The sequence below is a fragment of the Pituophis catenifer genome, unplaced genomic scaffold, assembly GCF_029215685.1.
Source record: "Pituophis catenifer annectens isolate HBS135680 unplaced genomic scaffold, rPitCat1.0.hap2 SCAF_14, whole genome shotgun sequence".
In the NCBI taxonomy this organism is placed as follows: Eukaryota; Metazoa; Chordata; class Lepidosauria; order Squamata; family Colubridae; genus Pituophis; species Pituophis catenifer.
The window spans coordinates 13,377,602-13,397,533 of NW_027256894.1; the positions used below are offsets into that span (position 1 = coordinate 13,377,602).

The 19,932-nt window shown below is 41.1% G+C and overlaps 1 protein-coding gene across 6 annotated transcripts in view; it reads left to right on the forward strand.

The window, feature by feature from the left end:
• The first annotated feature begins 5,905 nt into the window (after nt 1-5,905).
• The window catches only part of ABHD2 (abhydrolase domain containing 2, acylglycerol lipase), a 37,527-nt gene continuing 23,500 nt past the window's right edge, over nt 5,906-19,932 (forward strand). For 2 of the 6 annotated variants that reach the window (XM_070953414.1, XM_070953416.1), the window contains exons 1-4: nt 6,242-6,348; nt 13,615-13,694; nt 14,965-15,127; nt 16,766-16,967. In XM_070953414.1, the coding sequence (XP_070809515.1) occupies nt 15,040-15,127; nt 16,766-16,967 (290 nt within the window). In that variant the 5' untranslated portion in view covers nt 6,242-6,348; nt 13,615-13,694; nt 14,965-15,039. Of the gene's footprint in view, nt 5,959-6,241; nt 6,349-13,614; nt 13,695-14,964; nt 15,128-16,765; nt 16,968-19,932 lie in introns of those variants that run through there. The other 4 variants (XM_070953415.1, XM_070953417.1, XM_070953418.1 and 1 more) reach the window with 4 other exon arrangements.

The window sequence follows — 19,932 nt, forward strand, 5'->3', positions numbered from 1 at the left end:
TTGAGTCAATGAGCGCCGCCCTTGAGCATGGATAGAATAGAAGACAGAAAAATGCAGTGTAGCCTTTTCTTTTAGGCATTTCAAGTCTAGGCAAGCAGGAATAATTTTTTAAATATTTAGTGTTTTCCCGAAGAACATATATTGAACATGAAAACAATATTCCTAATGTAAATAAAAACACAATAAAAATGCCAAACATTTCATTAAAAATTGCATTTCCTCATCTTCTACGGTACTCTAAAGAAGGAATTTCAGATATATATTGTTACTAAATAGATGAAAAATAAATGTTGTTTGTTTCTGCATTCGCTTTCAGCTCAGAAATTCTTTCTCTCAAGCCTTTAAAGTTAAGGATATTCTATCTGAGCTGCAAAAGTCTAGGGTCTCCTGCTTAAGCAGGGGGTTGGACTACAAGACCTCCAAGGTCCCTTCCAACTCTGTTATTCTGAATGTCTCTTTCAAATTCTTCCCAGTTTTCCTGCACCTTTGCAACAATGGAAAACATTCAGATCATTTGTTAGTTCCTACTTATGGCAAAAACCTTTCCCTGTTGTTAATAATAGTTCCTATTGCTGCCGGGAAAAAAAAAATACTTGAGTCTTTGCCTGACAGTTGGTACTATCCATTCGGGTAATCTGAGAATAAAACAATTTAAATGTCTGGCCTGATATTTAGCACAAAAATTCTTGATGCATGCCGTGGATTTTTTCTTCTGAGGCAAAGAAGAGGTCTTTTTCCAAAAATAGCTGATGGGAAAAAAAAAATCTAAAGTTAAAAGTGTGACTCAAACCGTCAAATTCCCTTTCACCAACATATATTGTAGATTAAGACTGCAACGTGCGTAGCACAAACTTATCACTGGATTCACTAGGAGCTGCATGCATCATGCAGTACTATGACCCAGCAATCCTATGATTGTATTTACCTGGCTCGCTTTAACTAGCATTCATTTGCCAATCTTGGTCGTGTTTTTTTTTTTATGCCTTGTTGTGCAGACCCAGACTGCTTGCTTAGTTTATGGTTCAGTTTAGCGTGGGAACCTTGAAAAGGTTAATTTTCTAGAGTTAATTTTCCCTTTTTCCCTTTTAAAAATGCAAATTTTAATCTGTTCTTAATTATTGGGGTGTTTTAAATCTGTCTTCGGCCAAATTGTTTAATTCGGTTTTATTCTGCTTTTAAATTTTGTATTTATGTGTTTTTATCTTGTGGCTGTTCACTGCCCTGAGTCCTTCGGGAGTAGGGCGGTAGATAAATCAAATAAAACCTAAACCTTAATTCAGCCACCTGGTTAAATGTATTCTGAAACCATCTGTATATTTCATATTTTAGAATAAGCAAGGAGACAGTTTTTTCTTTATTTAAAACATATATGTAACATTTAGACACAAAATGGCAAAGAATGATTTCTATTTGTTTTGCTTTCTGAAAACATCTTCTAAATATGGTGATTCCCCACCCCCACCCCTATTTGTTAATGGTAAGCCATCATGTTATCATATACCACGTAATTGAGAAGATAATTTCAAAAGGCAGAAAGGATTACAGTAGTGGGATATTTCAAGTTAACGTAAGGGTTAGAGACATTTATTTAGAAATTAGGGAAAATATATGAATATGAAGCAGATAAATCTGAGGCCCGTTTTTCTTTTTTCTGAAACTGCATTTTATTTATTTACTTACTTTACTAAGTGTTATATGCCATGGCAATCCAGCAGGATCCAAATGGTTTGCCTACTCCTCTTACAGTGAAAAAATATTATGAACACAAAGGGTTATGAATTTATACAATTCACTAGCTGCACGCCCATGCTTCACTACGAAACTATGAGCTTGGGCTTGATAAATTGACACTTGCAGCCTGAAACTTAATGTAGAATGTGTAACTCAGTAGCATCAGAATGTGTTAATATAAGGCAACTGGCAGTTGGAACAGAGGGGGAGGGAGAGTAGAATGTCCCAGCCCGCAGCATCCATCGGTATTCATCTGGTTAGCGTCCTGCCAGTGTGTGAGAGAGTTGAGGGTGTTTGGAAACTCAAACAGTATTTGCTGTGTGAGCAAGAAGGAGACAGGAAGGAGGCTGGGCATGGCTTAGCTCAACTGTTCTAGTAAAGCTGCTTGCTGCTGTGAAAGTAAAACTGAGAATGAAACTCCTCTCCTCTGCTTGTGTTCTGCATTTGGAACAGATTTCTTTTGAGGTGGGGAGTACAACTTCTTAGCATCAGAGCGTGTTAATAATAATATAGGAAATACTAATGCTCTGATGGTCATTTCGAAAAATCCTTTCTTAGTGAGCACCTAGAAGCCAAGAGGAATATACGTGGCAAATTTCAAGTTTGTAGGCTTTATGGTTCTGGAGATTTCGTGATTAATACGTGAGTGGTTTTTGCTTTTATATATATATAGATAAGCCTAATGTACAAGGAACTGTCATCATTCTACACCCAAGTCTCTCTCTCTCTAAAAAAAAACATTTTGTGGGGAATTATTTAATTTCAGAGAATATGCTGTTCCTCATGATATCTTTTGATCTTGGGGCTTATACCATAGCAGCATATTCACACCCCACACTTAACCAGGTCAGCTAGGCAACTAGCAACCATGCAATATTTAACACAGGCAAGTGTTTTGTTTTGTTTTGTTTTTTTAAAATATGCAAATCCAGAATATGATTAAATTCACTAGTATTTCTATGCAGACTCAACTGGCAAAAGGCACTTTCCAACTTGATTCACATTCTATTCTTCCAGTTTCTGCATGTGGCAAAGATCTTCACCCTGTGATGGGTAATTTCAAAGGTGCGGCACATTCCTGTAAGATCCATTCTTAACATTCAGAATAGCTTTGTATGCAAAGAAAAACGCCAGTCAGTCATCAACACATACATAAAAGCATGTCCTGTGCAAGGGATGAAGCAGGTGTAGTAGCATCCTTAAAGAGACAAGCTTGGTGAATCATACGGCGTTACTGAAGAATTGGTGGAACTTCCTCCAGATACTTTAGACAAGCCATTGGAAAAGTTCAGGTAGTCCTCGACTTACGACAATTGAGCCCACAATTTCTGTTGCTAAGTAAGACAGCTAAGTGACTTTTGCCCCATTTTACGACCTTGCTTGACACAGTTAAGTGAATCATTTCAGCTGTTAAGTTAGTAACATGATTGTTAAGTGAATCTGGCTCCCCCATTGACTTTGCTTGTCAGACGGTTGCCAAAGGGGATCACCTGACCCCAAAACACTGCAGCTGTCATAACTATGAGTCAGTTGCCAAGCATTTGAATTTTGATCATGTGACCATGGAGATGATGCAATGTAAGTCTGAAAAACAATTCTAAATCACTTTTTCAGTCTTCCTGTAACTTCACTAAATGAATAGTTGAAAACTACCTCTACAGCAGGGGTGAAATCCAAGAGGTTCTGACAGGTTCTGGAAAACCGGAAGCAGAAATTTTGCGCAGTTCAGAGAACCGGCAAATACCACTTCTGGCTGGCCCCAGAGTGGGGTGGGATAGGAGATTTTGCAGTATCCTTCCCCTGCCACGCCCACCAAGCTACACCATGCCCACCAAGCCACAACCACAGAACTGGTAGTAAAAAAAGTTGGATTTCACCACTGCTCTACAGGGTTTTTTTAACCCTGGCCACTTTAAGAGGAATGGACTTCAACTCCCAGAATTCCCCAATCAGCAAAGCTGAGATTGGAGGTATTTTTTAAAAAAAGGTTCAAATCATGGCAACTGGACCAAAGTTTGTTAATCTGAGATTTTTCGTTACTCATCCAAGTCACTTCATCAGTCAAAATGTAAAAAAATTAGGCAGAGTCAGAGAGTCAATGGAATGTGCCAACTCTTGCCATACCAACTGCATCCAAGTAACTGAATCCCAGTAACTTCAACTGGGAGTTGAAGCCCATCCCTCTTAAAAGAGGCCAAATTTGAAAACCACCAGGACACACATAGGCTACATCCAAACCCAGTGGGCATCTTAGCATCTGCAGAGACCCAGCCATTCAAACTTGGCAAACTGCCTAAAGTCTTCAATCAATCAGAATAGAGGTAGAAGGGACCTTGGAGGTCTTCTAGTCCAACCCTCTGCTCAAGCAGGAGACCCTATACCAATCCAGACAACTGGAGCCTCCAATGATGGAGCACCCACAACTTCTGGTAGCAAGCTTTTCCACTGGGTGATTGTTCCGTTAGGAAGTTTTTCCTTAATTTCAGGTTGCTTCTCTCCTTGATTAGTTTCCATCATTTCCTGTCCTGCCTTCTGATGCTTTGAAAAATAATTTGACCCTCCTCTTCTTTGTGGCAGCCCCTCAAATACTGGAATACTGCTATCGTGTCACCCCGTTCTTTTCTTTAGACCAGCCACACCCAAATCTTGCAACCGTTCTTCGTATGTTTTAGCCTCCAGGCTTTTAATCATCCTAGTTTCTCTTCTTTGCACTTTTTCCTAAAGTAGTAATAATAATAACAGTAACCAGAGTTGGAAGGGACCTTGGAGGTCATCTAGTCCAGCTCCCTGCTCACGCAGGAGACCAATACTAGGGATTCGAACCGTCGAACTGCCAACCTTTCGGATTGAGCTCAGCGTCTTAGGCATTGAGCCACCTAGCCAGTCTCAACCTCATTTTTGTTAACATGGTGATCAAAGCTGGATGCAGTATTCCATGTGTAGCCTTACTAAGGCTTTTATAAAAGCGGTACTAATACTTCGCCTGATTTTGATTCTATGCCCTTTGGTTTATACAACCCAGGATTGTGTGAGATTTTTGGGGGCTACTGCCGCACACGGCTGGCTCATAATAACAGTAACAGAGTTGGAAGGGACCTTGGAGGTCATCTAGTCCAACCCCCTGCTCACGCAGGAGACCAATACTAGTGATTCGAACCGTCAAACTGCCAACCTTTCTGATTGACAAGCTCAGCATCTTAGCCACTGAGCCACCTAGCCAGTCTCAACCTCATTTTTGTTAACATGGTGATCAAAGCTGGATGCAGTATTCCATGTGTAGCCTTACTAAGGCTTTTATAAAAGCCGTCCTAATACTTTGCATGATTTTGATTCTACGACCTCTTGTTTATACAATCTAGGATTGTATAATATATTTTTTTTGGCTACTGCCGCACACGGCTGGCTCATAATTCAATGATGGTCTACTAAGACTCCAAGATCCCTGTCACAGTTGCTGTTTTTGTGCCAGGTTTCGCCTAACAACCTGTCCTTCTCCCTTTATTTTTTTGCCCTGCCTAAATGCTTTTCTACCCAAGTCATTTCATACAAGGGTGCATCTATTGGGAATGGCAGCAAATGGAGCAAATAAATCAGATTAAGACTGCTCCCTGCCCAAATAATCCAACTTTTTTTTTGGAATAAAGTGGATTTTAATCTAAGCATTTGTCTGTGTGTGTGGGGGGGTTAATTTCATTGTTGCTTCACCCACAGAGGGTGACTCAAAATGGCAGCCCGAAGCGGCGACCTGAGGCACCGTCTGCGCTACACGTGAAGTAGCCCCGCCCCGTTCTCCTCCTCGGACTCCGCCTCCTTCTTTCCCTCCCGGCCGTCCACCAATTGCGTCACAAGGACCCAATAGCTCGCCGCCTCTTCTCCCCCGGCTGGGCGGGGCGGTGTGGCGAGCAGTACCTCCCTCGCGGCTTGAAAAACCCGCCTTCTTTCCCCGCCTCCTCCTCCTCCTCCATCCAATTTTTTTTTTTTTAAAACATTCGTCGCACCCGGCATCCGGGAGCCAATCCCAGTGTCGCTTGGAGGCGGCGAGTGGCAGGCGCCGCCGCCAATGGAGTGACCAAGGCGGCGGCCGGCGAGTGGGAGGAGTCTGCGGCGGCGGCGTAAAGTGTGTGAAAGGTCGTGGCTGAGGAGGCGGGGGCGAGGGGGGGGGGCGTCTCGATGGGAGTCGTTATCTGGCCGGGATTCGCCGGGAGCGTCGGCGTCGTCACTGCACAGGTGAGGCCAAAATCGGACCCGCGAGGTAAAGTAGGTGCTTATCTGTCCCTCGGCTCGAAATCCGGAGGCGCCCCAATATCCCCAGGCCGCCTGGACCCCCCCTTTCTTTTCGACCCTAATGGATGCGGCTGCATTATCCTTTCTTTTTCCCCCCCCCCCCTCTTTCCTCTGGCGTCCTCACAGACAAGGCTGGACTACAAGTCCCATCATGCCTCAGCCAGCCCCGTTGGGACGCCTTGCCTTGACATCCCCCTGCTTGTAGTTTTCTCTCTCTCTCTCTTCCATTTGCATCCTTGGCGTTGGGTTGGGGAGGACGTCGCGGAGAGCTCGAGGCACCTCCATGGGAAGGAGGGAGGGGCTGATTTTATACCTTCACGACAACCCTGTGAGGTAGGTTGGGTGAGGGTGGGGGGGTGGGGGAGAGAGAGAGAGAAAGAGGGAGAATGTAACTGACCCGTGAAGGGCACTTGGGAAGTGGAATTGGGGGAAGGGAGGGGGGGGGCTTGGTCCCTTCACTCACTTTATTAGGGGAGGGGGGAGAATGGGAAGAGACCTTCTGGCTTCCTCCCCTCCCTCTCCTAACCTGCCTCACACACCCCCCCAACTCCCCCATCCCCCCTGTTTTATTTCAAGGGCATTTTCATTAGGGTTTTTTTTTTTTCCTTTCTAAATGTGTCACATAATGTGTGTTCCAACATTTTGAATGTTATCATTGATATAATTATGGGGTGGGGGGAAGAAAGTCTACAGCAGTGGTTCCCACTGGGGGGGGTGTATCCACACCCCACAAGGGGGTGGGTGGGCAATTTGATTTTTAATGGGAGAGGTGCGATTTGAACCTTGTTTAAACCAAGTTAATGAATGGCCTTTCAGGCTTCCTCTGAGTAGAGGTCACTTTTTGAGTAAAGTAAGAATTATATGTCCTGGGGTGGGGGTGGGGTGGGGTGCCAATCAGGATTTTAGAGATGCTTAGGTGGGGCATGGCCACAAAAAAAAAAAGGTTGGGAGCCACTGGTCTATTACAGGGTTGCTGGTAATCAGAAATTATTCCCATTTAATAATATACCATGTTGTTCGTTGCGAAGTCGTGTCCAACCCCAACGCGACCCTGTGGACAAAATAATACAATTGAATAGTATACAAAAGTAATTCTTGTGTTGAGAGTCTGGATGCACTTGAGGGTCAACGTGCTCGAAGGATCAATAATCACAAAATCTTTACAGGGACCAAAAAAAATAAATAAAAATGGGTTGCTTCAGACTTAGCAGAAGGAGATGAAATTTCAGGCTTTCTCAGGAGGTTTAGGGAAGGCGTGCCAAGAGCTCTCCTGGACCCACTGAAGATCCTTCTAATCTGGGATCTAGTTTGCAACCATCGTCTGCTTCCTTGACAAAATTCCTGAGCAGGATATGAAGGCGATGCACCCCCCCCCCCCCTTCATTGTTTCTCCTACCTTAATTGAGAGGTATGGAGAGAATAAGAGGCATCTTGAAGATATGTGTAATTGAATTTCCTGCAGAAAGAGACAAAGAAAGATAAGGGAGGGTGGGGAAATATAGAAATATGTCTATATAATGGAAGCATTCTTTAAAAGTATTAGCTTTGTTGTGTGCTGCACCAAAGTGGAAAAGAAATTGCTCCTTCTTAGCTTGCTTTTTTTTTTTTTTAACAACCCAGGAATTCAGGGTTGGCAAAAGAGAATTTCCTCTTCCAGTTTCCTCTTTCATCTAATACAAGTTATTGTACAGTGATTGGATTTCAAGGGTACCTTCCACTCTACCTCCTCGTTTCTCTCTTCCTGAATGTCCTTTCTTACGGGAGTGCCAAGTTTCTTTGAGGTTTAGTTGATTTTTGGATTATCACTTTAGTCCCATACATGAACAATCTCCAGGGCCTCCAATATCCACTATGAAAAGCCATATTTATTTTCACCCTCCCACTTTTTTCCTCTCCCAGGGGAGTGTTTTCTGATTGTACTCTTTCCCCCTACTTTATCCTCTTGTTTGTCACTTTATAAAGTGGCTTGCTTTGAGAAGTTCATGTGCCGTGGCTCACTTTTCTCCTGGCACGGTTTTGTAGATGGCATTACACTCATCCTTTCTCTTTTCCTCCCTTCTTCTGGTCTTTCCACCATATAGAGAAGAGACAGTAAAAGGGAAATACAAGACTTTACTGTAGAAAGTTTTAAATTAGATGCCTCTTTTTATAGAGTAGCTAGAAGAAGGGTGTTCTCAGTTCTAGATGGTACTTCACAAACCAGTTGCATTAAAATTAAAAAGGCAACTTTAATTAGATGCTAGGTAGGCAAATTATGTAGTTTGTAAAGATGGTAGGGATTGAATTGTTGGTTTTTTTTTTTTTGATCCAATGTTTTTTTTTTTTTTAAATGGAAGCTGGAAGCGTGCCTTGTAAAGATGTGAGAGCCAGTTTGGCATAGTGATTAAGCTGCTGGCCTAGAAATCAAGAGTCTGAATCTTGCTAGTCCCGCCTTAGGGATGAAAGCTGGCTGGGTGACTTCGGAGCCAGACACACTCTCTCAGCCTAACCCACCTCATAGCGTTGTTGTTGTTGTTGTAGGGAAAATAAGAGGCACCAGGAAGTGCTATTAAGTATGTACATTGCCTAGATAGATGGAATAGATAGGAAAAAAATACAATAATGTTGCAACTTCAAATGATCTGCCAGTAGTAAAGTTATCTGCATCAGCAAAGATGGAGTTTGATGTCCTTTGAAAGACTTCCAACTCTGTGCTTGTTAATGGTTTCCTGCACTGCATGTTTCCTATTATTTCTTGAGTTAAGACGGGGGAGAGAATAACGTGTCTACGCCCTGTTGTTTTGGCCATCGTCCCAAAGTGAAAAGTTGGTTTCACCCAAGTTTTTTGCTTCGAGAATTCTTTGACAGATATTCCCTTTTCAACCGTACTCGACACCTTAATGCAGAGGTCTTCAAACTTGGCAGCTTTAAGACTTGTGGACTTCAACTCCCAGAATTCTCCAGCCAGTTTAGCTTAGTTTAGCTTAGCTTAGCTGGCTGGAGAATTCTGGGAGTTGAAGTCCACAAGTCTTAAAGCTGCCAAGTTTGAAGACCTCTGCCTTAATGGGTAGTTATTTATCTTTTGATTCTTACGTCACATGTACTTCTCCCATCTCATGTAGCTGAGCTGTGTTGCAGTCTATTCTTTAATGGCTTTTTATGGGTCTTTGCTATTTATTTGGCTTATTTAATGTCAAGTTAAGGGGGGGGATTACAAAATCGCTTATAAAATGTGTTAGTCCAATTAATGTGCAAGGAGGCCTAGACTAGATACATCTTTCCTGCAGGTACAAAAAAAACCCTTGGGTTCTCCTCCACAGTTAATTGTGTTAGCAATTTAATAGTTCTGTTGGATTGGGTAAGCGAATTCCTGTGGCATCTTTGCGCTGACTATCACTGCTACTGTACAGCTTGGTTTTATGTCCTGATGTAAATGCTGATTTCTTCCTGATAATGATTCCTGGAATCATGATGTCTTGGAATCGCTGTCAGAATAGAGAAATGAACTACAGTTCAAGGGCATGTTTTTACCTATTCAATCGACACAGTGTTGCATTTATTCTTCCACGATTCCTGGCTTTTAAAACTAATAGCATGGCAATGTTTTTTTGTTAAACCTAACAATAATCATAACATTCTCACAGATGATCTATTTAGTACCTTGCATTTAATAAACATTAAGATGCCAAGATAGGAGCTATGGAAAAGTCAGGAAATAATTCGACCGCCAAGTATTTTACTTTTCAGAGTAACTAACCTTCCAAATCGCTTTTAACACAAACTATTGCAATATCTTTTTATAGATACTCCCTCCCTTCCTTCTCTCTCCCCCCCCCCCCAAATTTCTTGATATTGTCTACTCTGTATTTCAGCTGTAGGCATTGTTTTTTGACACTTGCTGGTGATCCATCTCCAATTTCAATTAATCTATTCTTTTCTTGTGCTTAAAACAATATAGATTTCGATAAATTACTTGTATAGGATACCCAGTTTTGTTGAAAAAGCATGGGTTCAAATCTCTCTTTCTTGCTTTGGTCATATAACAAATCTAAAAATGCTGTTTTAAAAACATTTCTCAGATTTTATTAGAAGTTTGTTATGTTTATATGAGATAGGGGAATTTGGGCCAGGTCTGAAATAACTGAAAACGTTCTCTTTTATTGCTCTTCAGGCAGTTTAACAATATGGTATAAATTTTAACACATCCACAGCTTTTTTATTGAGACAACAGATTTGTAAAAGGTTTGGTTGGCTTTTGTCATGGTGATTAATAGAACAAAGTCTTCCCTTTGCACTAAGAAAGCTAGGTCGAGAAATATGATTTTTTAAAATTGTACTTTAAAAAGTACAGATTGCATGTGAATACTTTCTTTCGAGGGAAGAAATTGGCATGTGAAAGGGAAAGTAAATCGTCTCAGATGTTGCTAGCAGTTTTCAGAAGAAATAAAGGAATGACCGTCCTAAAGGTTATGGGATGAGTAAGGCAGATTACCAGAATTCTTTTAATTGTAATAAAAATAAAAGTTGCCTCATTCAAATTTAAGCCATTGGGATGTCTGAGAGTGGCTGCAAATAGACTTGTGCCAAGAATCAATGAGTAATATAAAGGAGAACTTGAAATCATATTATTAAAACATAGAATAATAGGTTGGAAGGGAAATCTTAGAGACTTCTAGTCCAACTCCCTGCTCAAGCAGGAAACCCTATCTGTTTGATAGCTTTATAGATTTTCTGTTTTACTTTATGACTAATTTACTGTTTTAAAGTTGTACAATTACAGTACATATGCTGTATATTAACTGTATATACACAGAGAGACAGACAGAGAGAGAGAGAGAAGAGAGAGAGAGAGAGAGAGAGAGAGAGAGAGAGAGAAGTAAAACATGCACACAATGCATTTGAACTTCCTGTGATGTAAAGTATAACAAAAACGAAGAACTCATTGCTATCATTGCTATATTACAATGTTAGGAATGAATATTTTATAAATGAATTCACTTCCTTTCAGAACTGTTCTATAAGCCTGAAAATAGTGTTGTAAAAATGGACTTGAGCCTGTCTCTAAAGCAGGAGTGTCAAACTCGATTTCATTGAGGGCCGCATCAGAGTTGTGTTTGACCTGGGGGGGGGGGGGGCATTGCAAGGGTGGGCATGGCCAGCTCAACATCAGTCGTGTCAGGGGCACCTGTGGCAGCCCGAGCATTCTGCCAGCAAAAACAGGTTCCCAAGCTCCGTTTTCAGCTGCAATGCCTTCCTGTATAACCATCTGCCAGTGAAAACACGGGAGGGCCGTGCACTCAAGGCACCGTGGGCCGGTCCTTCACTGTTTCCAGGTCGGCCCCATGGGCCAGATCTAAGCACACGCACACACACACACACACACACACACACACACACACACACACACCCCGGGCCAGATCTGGCCTCCGGGCCTTGAGTTTGGCACTCCTGCTCTAAAGCATCATTTAGCATTTAATGTCTCAATTTCATTGTATATGGAAGCTGCTGCAAATGAACAAATGGCTCCACCTTTCAAAATGCTAAGGCACATCTATTTAAATATGTTGATTAATAATTGGCAGGACTTCCTCTGCTCCCTGGAAATAATTGCAAATGGTTGCATAGCATTGCATTAAAGGAAGCGCAAATTTGATTTCATAATTGAGGTGGCTTTGGATATGAGTCCAAATTCCCCATGTTAAAATGTAAAATGCTTTTAAAGTAGAGAATTTAAACACAGCTTGTAATATAGATACAGAACGATTTGGCAAGTCCTGTTAAAGCTTTATTTGGACAAAATCCCACTGAACGCAGGTAGTCCTCGACTTACGACCACAACTGAGCCCCCACATGTCTGTCGCTTTCCTGCCACAATTGCTAAGCGAAGCCCTGCAGTTGTTAAGTGAGTAACACGGTTGTTAAGTGAATCTGGCTTCCTGGCTGACTTTGCTTGTCCGAAGGTGACAAAATGTGATGGTCACCCTGGGACACTGCAACCGTCATAAATGTGAAGCAGTTGCCAAGCATCTGAGTTTTGCTCACCTGAGTGCGAAAAACGGCCATAAGTCACTTTTCTCAGTTCCGTTGCAACTTCAAACGGTCACTAAATGAACTGTTGTAAGTGGAGAACTACCTGTATGAGCGTTCAGGGTGGACATGTGCAGATGGCGATATGTTCATGTTGATGTTATCATGGAAATCATGTGCGAGTTGCATATCTCTGTCGAGCATCATTATATACTGATGTACAGTATGGCATCACGGCACAAATGACATATTATCATTTGATGTTGCAGCTTGTTGTGGTGGCTGCTGCTACCCTGTTTCCCCCAAATTAAGACATCCCCTGATAATAAGCCCCAATCGGGCTTTTGAGCGCATGGCAATAAGGCCAAGCGCTTATTTCAGGGTTCAAAAAAATATAAGACAGGGTCTTATTTTCAGGGAAACACGGTATAAAATATGCTTTGGTCATGAATGCACCTATATTGCTGCTTTAAGTAATATAGTTGATGTTAGCCCGAAGTCTGAAAAACGAGACACTTGTATATTAATACTATATGGCTCTTTTTCTTCCTTTGTTTAAAAAAAAATTGTTTATTTTATTGCCGTTACATTTTATTGTATCACTATTGCTTTTTATTTTTGTTTATTACATTTACTAATAACAGAAAAATACGTTCTCATCAACATAAGGGGTAAAGGAGAAGGCAAGATTCACACATTTTATGCTATGGACACTACTGTAACGGTTGCACTGTTAAAACAGCACTTTGGAGAAGACAATAGAAATACTACTATAGAGAATCCTAAAATTTACTGAAGGGATTTCTGTTTTAAAGTTGCCTTTTAGAGTTTCCTTCCTGTATATTTTGTTAGGGTCATTGGCAACACTCAGAAAAGGTCATTGCTCAATACGTAAACTGTAAACTTTAAAGAATAGCTGTTGGGCAAATTACCTGAATAATTGTAAACAGTGCTTGTTTTTGTTCTCCCCATCATCTCAGATTTAAAAAAAACCATAATGAGTATGAAATAACAGAAGTACTTATATTACAGAAAGAATTCACTTTGTATGGCTTCCTAGTTCATTGATATAAGCATTTTATATATGATGGCCTTGCTTGTTATCAGTAATAGCAATTTATGAGCTTATCCCATTAGTATAAATATGTTTACAGGATCATTATGGAAACAGTATTGTTGATTATTGCTAGGTTCTTCATACAACACACACACCTGTTGATCTAGCTAGCTACCTAGCTAACTGTCTCCAGCCTGGTGTCCCCTTTAGCTGGTTTGGAGATAGATGAAACTATGTTGATTGACGTCTATCTCAGAGAATGTACATTTGTTTCATTTTTGTGCAAATGATCATAAAATTGATTTGTAGTAATATGAAAGCAAATTTTATGCACATTTGTTTTCCCCCTGGATAAGTAATGATGAAGATGCGGTTGAAGTGGCTTCTATCTAAAAGATTTGTACGGAATGGGCCAAAAAATAGTGTAGCAGTTGACTTACGTTTGAAGTAGGATGCCTATGCTTTGTTGTGACTTGTTTCTTGTGTGTGTTAACTGCTGCCAAGAGAGTGATATACAATCTGATTTTGTTTTATAGGCTGTCTTTGAATTGGACTTCATATTTGCTTAGACGGCCTGGAGTTTCCTGTTTTTAAGAATAAGTGTCATACTACACAGGTGGGTTTTGTATGCTTGGAATGCATTGTTTCTACAGTATTGTAATATATTAACTAGCTATTGTTCCTTCCTGCTAAAGGGACCAATCCAGGCAAATCAGGAAGTAATGGAATGTTCTCTATGTGCTTCTTTTATATACTTGCTTATAATCTTCTGGTTAAAACTGGGCAGGAATACTATATCAAGTAGGATTACAAAATTGGAGAATGTAATTCAGATTGCACATTTAAAGATAGACTTTATATCCTTGTGAAACATCCTTTCTTCCATTTTTCCCTGCTATTGGATCATCCTTTGCTGTAAGTTTTGGGGGAAAAAAAGCTATTAAGGTTTGAAATGAGATATAGTTTACTTTATTAGTCATAAAGTAAAACAGATAATCTACAGTGCTATCAAACAGGTGTAGACATTGTATTAAAAAAAACCCTGAAGAACATTGATAAAAATGTGGATTGCTACTCTACAATGCATAGTCATTGCCTACGTGATTAATACCTCCAATACAGCAAAGGAAGACGATTCAATACATTTGCTCAGAATAGATCCATTTCTGAAGGGCCTACCTTTTGTATGTGATCACCTGTATTTTATTTAGCATCTTTTTTGTAATGGAATGTGTAGATGACTTTGGGGAATGAGGTGAAGAGATACTGCCTAGAAAACAGGTAAGAGAGGCAGGAGCCCCCGATGGCTCAAGGGTCAGAGAAAGAAACAGGGAGGACCTGCCCTAATGGATCCAGCTCAGTGGTGGAATTCAAATTTTTTTACTACCGGTTCTGTGGGCATGGCTTGTTGGGCATGGCAGGGGAAGGATACTGCAAAATCTCCATTCCCACCCCACTCTGGGGCCAGCCAGGGGTGGTATTTGCCAGTTTTCCGAACTATTCAAAATTTCCACTACGGTTCTCCAGAACCTGCTGAATAGCACCTCTGATCCAGCTGTTAAAAATTGTGGTGGGAAGTTTGTGTCAGGGTTCACTCTCAACGAAAGAAGACTCTGAGGCTAGAAGTTCCTCAAAGTTCCAATTTATCTGGGAAAACCCGAATCTGAAAGCTTCCAGGTTTTCCCCCACCCAAAAGAAATGGCAAATCCCTGCTCCAGCACCCACATGTCCATCACATGGTCCAATCAATGCACCGTTCCCAACTGGAGATGCCTTCCAGTCACCCCACTCTTGGTGCAGGGCAGGATGTCCTTGACTCTCAAAGAAAAGAATGTTGTTATGGCTAGATATCTCTCCATACAATCCCCCCTCCCAATTTCCCACAGGACTAAATGTGGCAGCCCTGAAGATCCAAAGTAAAAGATGGCTTCCATGACTGATAGTTTGTACTTGCAAAATTGATGTCAACCCTCCGAGCTAAACCAGAGAGGAAGTACAAACTGGATGAACTATTTCTGTTTCATTGTAAGACTACATCAATGGAGCTTTGTGAGTCTGACGCCACTGATTTCCTGCCAGCTCTTTCAACTGCTTGATCGGTTTAGGGCGGGTCCTTCCTCCGTTGGTCTGATCCTTAAGCCACTGGCGGCTCCACCCTCTCTTGTCTGATTGTTTCCTAGGCAGCATCTCTTTTCCCATGCTCCTTCAAGGTCATCTAACAGGTCCCATTAAACTTCTCAACCGGCCTTATCTTACAACAACTAATTGATTTGTCTTTGAGATTAGGTTTCTTTTCTTGGTACATAGATAAGTGACTGAAATACATTAAGGAAGCGTATAATGATTTTTCAAGCAGAGCAAGTATTTTTCTTGGAATGAGAACCTTGCACACACTTACTCTAGAATGAAATGTGGGATTTTGAGTAGCACGGTCTTTGTCCTTTGAAAATGTGGCAGTCAAATGTATTCATTTATTTTTATCCCACACTTTATTTTTATTTTTATTTTATAAATAACTCAAGGTGGAGAACATGACTGATACTCCTTCTTATTATTTTCCTCATAATAAAAGCCTTGTGGAGTGGGGCTGGGCTGAGAGAGAAAGTGACAGGCCTAAAGTCTCCCAGCCAGCTTTCATGCTTAAGGTAGAACTAGAACTCACTGTCTCCTGGTGGTTGACTCAAAGTCACCCAGCCAGCTTTCACACCTAAGGTGGAACTAGAACTCATGGTCCCCTAGTTTCTTGTCTTCAAAATACCTCTGTTTTGATATCAGATGCAGAGATATTTTTTTTTTTAGTTATGTAGTCAGGCTTTTGATGCTGAACGGAATCATCTCTTCTGTATGAAACTTCCTTGAGTTCTGTTGTCTTAGATTTGAAAGCTTTTTTTTTTAACTTGATAGGTTAGAGTTGGAAGGGATTTTTGAGGTCTTCTAGTCCAACCCCCCGCTTAGGCAGGAAACCCTACACCCCTTCAGACAAATGGTTATCCAATCTCTTCTTAAAAACTTCCAGTGTGGGAGCATTCACAACTTCTGGAGGCAAATTGTTCCACTGATTAATTGTTCTAACTTTCAGGAAATTTCTCCTTAGTTCTAAGTTGCTTCTCTCCTTGATTAGTTCCCACCCATTGCTTCTTGTCCTATCCTCAAGTGTTTTGGAAAATAGCTTGACTCCCTCTTCTTTGTGGCAGCCCCTGAGATATTGGAAGACTGCTATCATGTCTCCCCTAATCCTTCTTTTCATTAAACTAGACATACCCAGTTCCTGCAACCGTTCTTCATATGTTTTAGCCTCCAGTCCCCTAATCATCTTTGTTGCTCTTCTCTGCACTCTTTCTAGAGTCCCCACATCTTTTTTACATCGTGGTGACCAAAACTGGATGCAGTGTGGCCTTACCAAGGCTTATAAAGTGGTATTAACATTTCATGTGATCTTGATTCTATCCTTCTGTTAATGCAGCCTAGAACTGTGTTGGCTTTTTTGGCACACGGCTGGCTCATATTTAAATGGTTGTCCACTAGGACTCCAAGATCGCTCTCACAGTTAGGACTATTGAGTGAGATACCATCTATACTGTACCTGTGCATTTTGCTTTTCTTGCCTAAATGTAGAACCTTACTTTTTTTCAGGTTAATGAAGGACTATCTGTTTTCCAAACGGTTTTTTCTTTCTTTCTTTTTCAGATAGCAAGATGAGTTCCTTAATAGAAACCCCTGAGCTGCCGGCAGTATTTGATGGGGTTAAATTGGCTGCTGTCGCCGCTGTTCTTTACATTATTGTCCGTTGCCTGAATCTGAAGAGCCCAACTGCTCCTCCTGAGCTCATATACCAAGACACACCTTTAGCCCGCTTCCTAATAAAATCGTGCCCTCTCCTAACCAAAGAGTGAGTAGTCCACCAATATACGGGATGATTTGGCTATTTTGATTGAATGTTAACAAGGTAAGAGGAAGCTGTGTACAAAATTGGAAGCAACTTCAACAGGTTAGACCAGGGGTGGGTTCTACTTACCTTTACTACCGGTTCGCAACGGGGCCGGGCAGAAGCTTCCTGATGACGTCCGGGTCAGTGGGCGGAGCCTCCCACCAGTTTTACTACCAGTTCTTGCGAACTAGTCCAAACCAGGGGCAACCTACCACTCGATTAGATGCTTTCTTTACATCATAAAAGCCTTGCCTTGTGACCCTCTTCCTACAGTAAACGAAATTTGCTTGGCTTAATTAAAAGTGCCCACTTTACAAACATCTCTATATCCTGGAGGGAGAGCAAGTCTACCTCGGTACATCCATAACCATCAATTCAGACAGGATCAAGGTGTGGTTGAATCGGAGAAGCTGTGAAACCACTTCTTGGGGAGGGGGGGGAAAGCACTTCTGAGAGAGTGATTATACCTGAAGTTGAAATTCAGGTAGAGACTAAATTGGCTAGTCTAATTATAGACTAAATTGTTTTGTTTTGGATAGTTGAAGGAGCGGTATCCATTTGCCTCAGGAAATCTTGTGCAATCTCAAACTCCCGATGTAGTTGGTTTCCAAGCCTCACTTTTCTTTTGCATTCAACCCTCCTGTGTGTCAGCTCCAGTGTGTTGTCGGCATGGAGCTGCCATTCGTGGGGGGGAGGAATGCACAAACCTCGTTTCAGCCCAGCATCTGCTTGGTCAAGCCTCCCAGGAACTGATAGGAATGAATGGCTATAAAAATACTGTCAATAATACCTGTCAATTTCCAATTTTGCCCATGAACTATTTGGGGAAGGGGATAGGTGTGATATAGGTTATGGCTGCAAATTATTATTCTTATTATTGTTCAATAGTGGTTTTTATAATGGATTCTGTAACATCTTCCACGGGCTCATTTTAGTCTTCACCTTACGATAATGTTCACTCATAGTGCATATTTGGAGTATTTTGCAGTGCTTTACTTAGGAAAGTTACTCAAAGATGCTTATGTTATGAATGCCGCTATGGCAGTTTTAAGAAAAAAAGGTAATTAATTAAAAACAAAAACTCACCAATTATTTAAAACTGTCCCGGGACTTTTCAGATGCAGCCGTTAACGTTTTGTGTAATTATCTTTTGCTTTATCTTTTTTATGTTTTCATATCCTGAACAGTAATTCCCTTGTGTCCTTTTGGGGGGGGCGGAAAACCGTTGGTGCTTTTTTCCATCTGACAATCTCCCATTTATCACAGTTTTAGATTTAAGCCTCGGCGAACAGATGTAGCCCTCTTCAGACATTTTAAAACTCACCCCACTTAATTTTGCCTGGCAAGAGAATGGAGGCTGTACATTTTAGCTCCAAGTAACAAAAGCCCCGTGAATACATAGCCAGCTTGTAAAACCGTCCGCTCTTTCTTATTGCCAGACAATGAATGCCTGCCTGCCTAGTGCTTTCTTTCCTCTTGAGAAAGTTTAATAATTGGATTATCCAGTTTTACTAGTCATATCAAAAAAAGATTTTCATTTGTATTGTGTGCCAGCAGAATACAGTCTGATTACCCGCCTTTGCCCATGGTAATCTGAGTGCTTTGGGAAGAAACGTTCCCTCCAAGCTTCGGAGCTTGATGTAGAACTGTATGCAGATATGAAAATAACCCCATTCCCCTTTCCCATCTGAGTACAGAAGTAAAAGGAAAGCAAGTTAAACGGCTGAATGTTGGCTCTGTGGGCTGATGCTGATTTGCAAACTGGGATTTTATACTAACTTGTTATTGGCTACTGTATCTGAATTCAAGGAACACCAAACCACAGTAGTTCAGGGAGGCTGTTTAGCTCTGATGTTATATTATACTTCTACAGGTTTTTGTGCTATATCAGAACTTGCCTTACCTCTTCCCTTTCCTGACCATTCCACTTTGTTACATTATCTTTTCTAAATTTTGATTGAATGGCTGTTTCTTTCCTAGCTATTGGGTGCTTTCTTATCCCTTTTTTGTGTGCATGCGTACAGGCATCCCAAAGAACACCGTACCTCATCAGCTTCAACATTTTTGAGGGGGGAACAGATAAATTTTACACATAGAAAAATAAATACCCGCAGTTTTGATTATTACCGTGTTTCCCCAAAAATAAGACCCTGTCTTATATTTTTTTGAACCCTGAAATAAGCGCTTGGCCTTATTGCCATGCGCTCAAAAGCCCGATTGGGCTTATTATCAGGGGATGTCTTATTTTGGGGAAAACAGGGTATTATTATTATTATACTTTATTCATTAAACATGAAACTCAGTCAACTGAACATTCAAAAATCTGAATCTACCTAAGATGATCCAAATGCATCACAAATACCATTGACTGGTGCTAATGGTTGATACGGGTTACTGCCAGCGTCCTAGGTATCAACTAAGATGTACGATCTTCCAAGTAGCGCAGTTTTGTGCAGTTCTGTTGGCATTATTGCAGGAAGCTGCAATTTCTTGATGTATTTTGTAAAATTCTTGGACATGGTACCAAGTGCCCGATGACAATGGGTATCACTGTTACATGTTTCATCCATAATCACGTAGTTTCGATGGCCAGGTTGCGATATTTCGTGATTTATTCCAGTTCTTTTTCTTCGACTCTGGCGTCTCCTGGTTCCGCGATGTCAATAAATTGTATGTTTCGGTTTTCGACAACTGTGATATCTGGTGTGTTGGGTTCCAAATGACGATCCGTCTGTATTCGAAAGTCCCACAAGATCTTCACCTTCTCATTTTGGATAACTTTTTCCACTATGTTCCCATGACTGTTTTGGATACAGGTAAGTCGTATTTTTCACATAATGACCAGTGGATTAATTTAGCAACTCGGTCGTGTCTAGCTTTGTAATCAGTTTGTGCGATTTTCCTGCATTCACATATTAAATGTGAA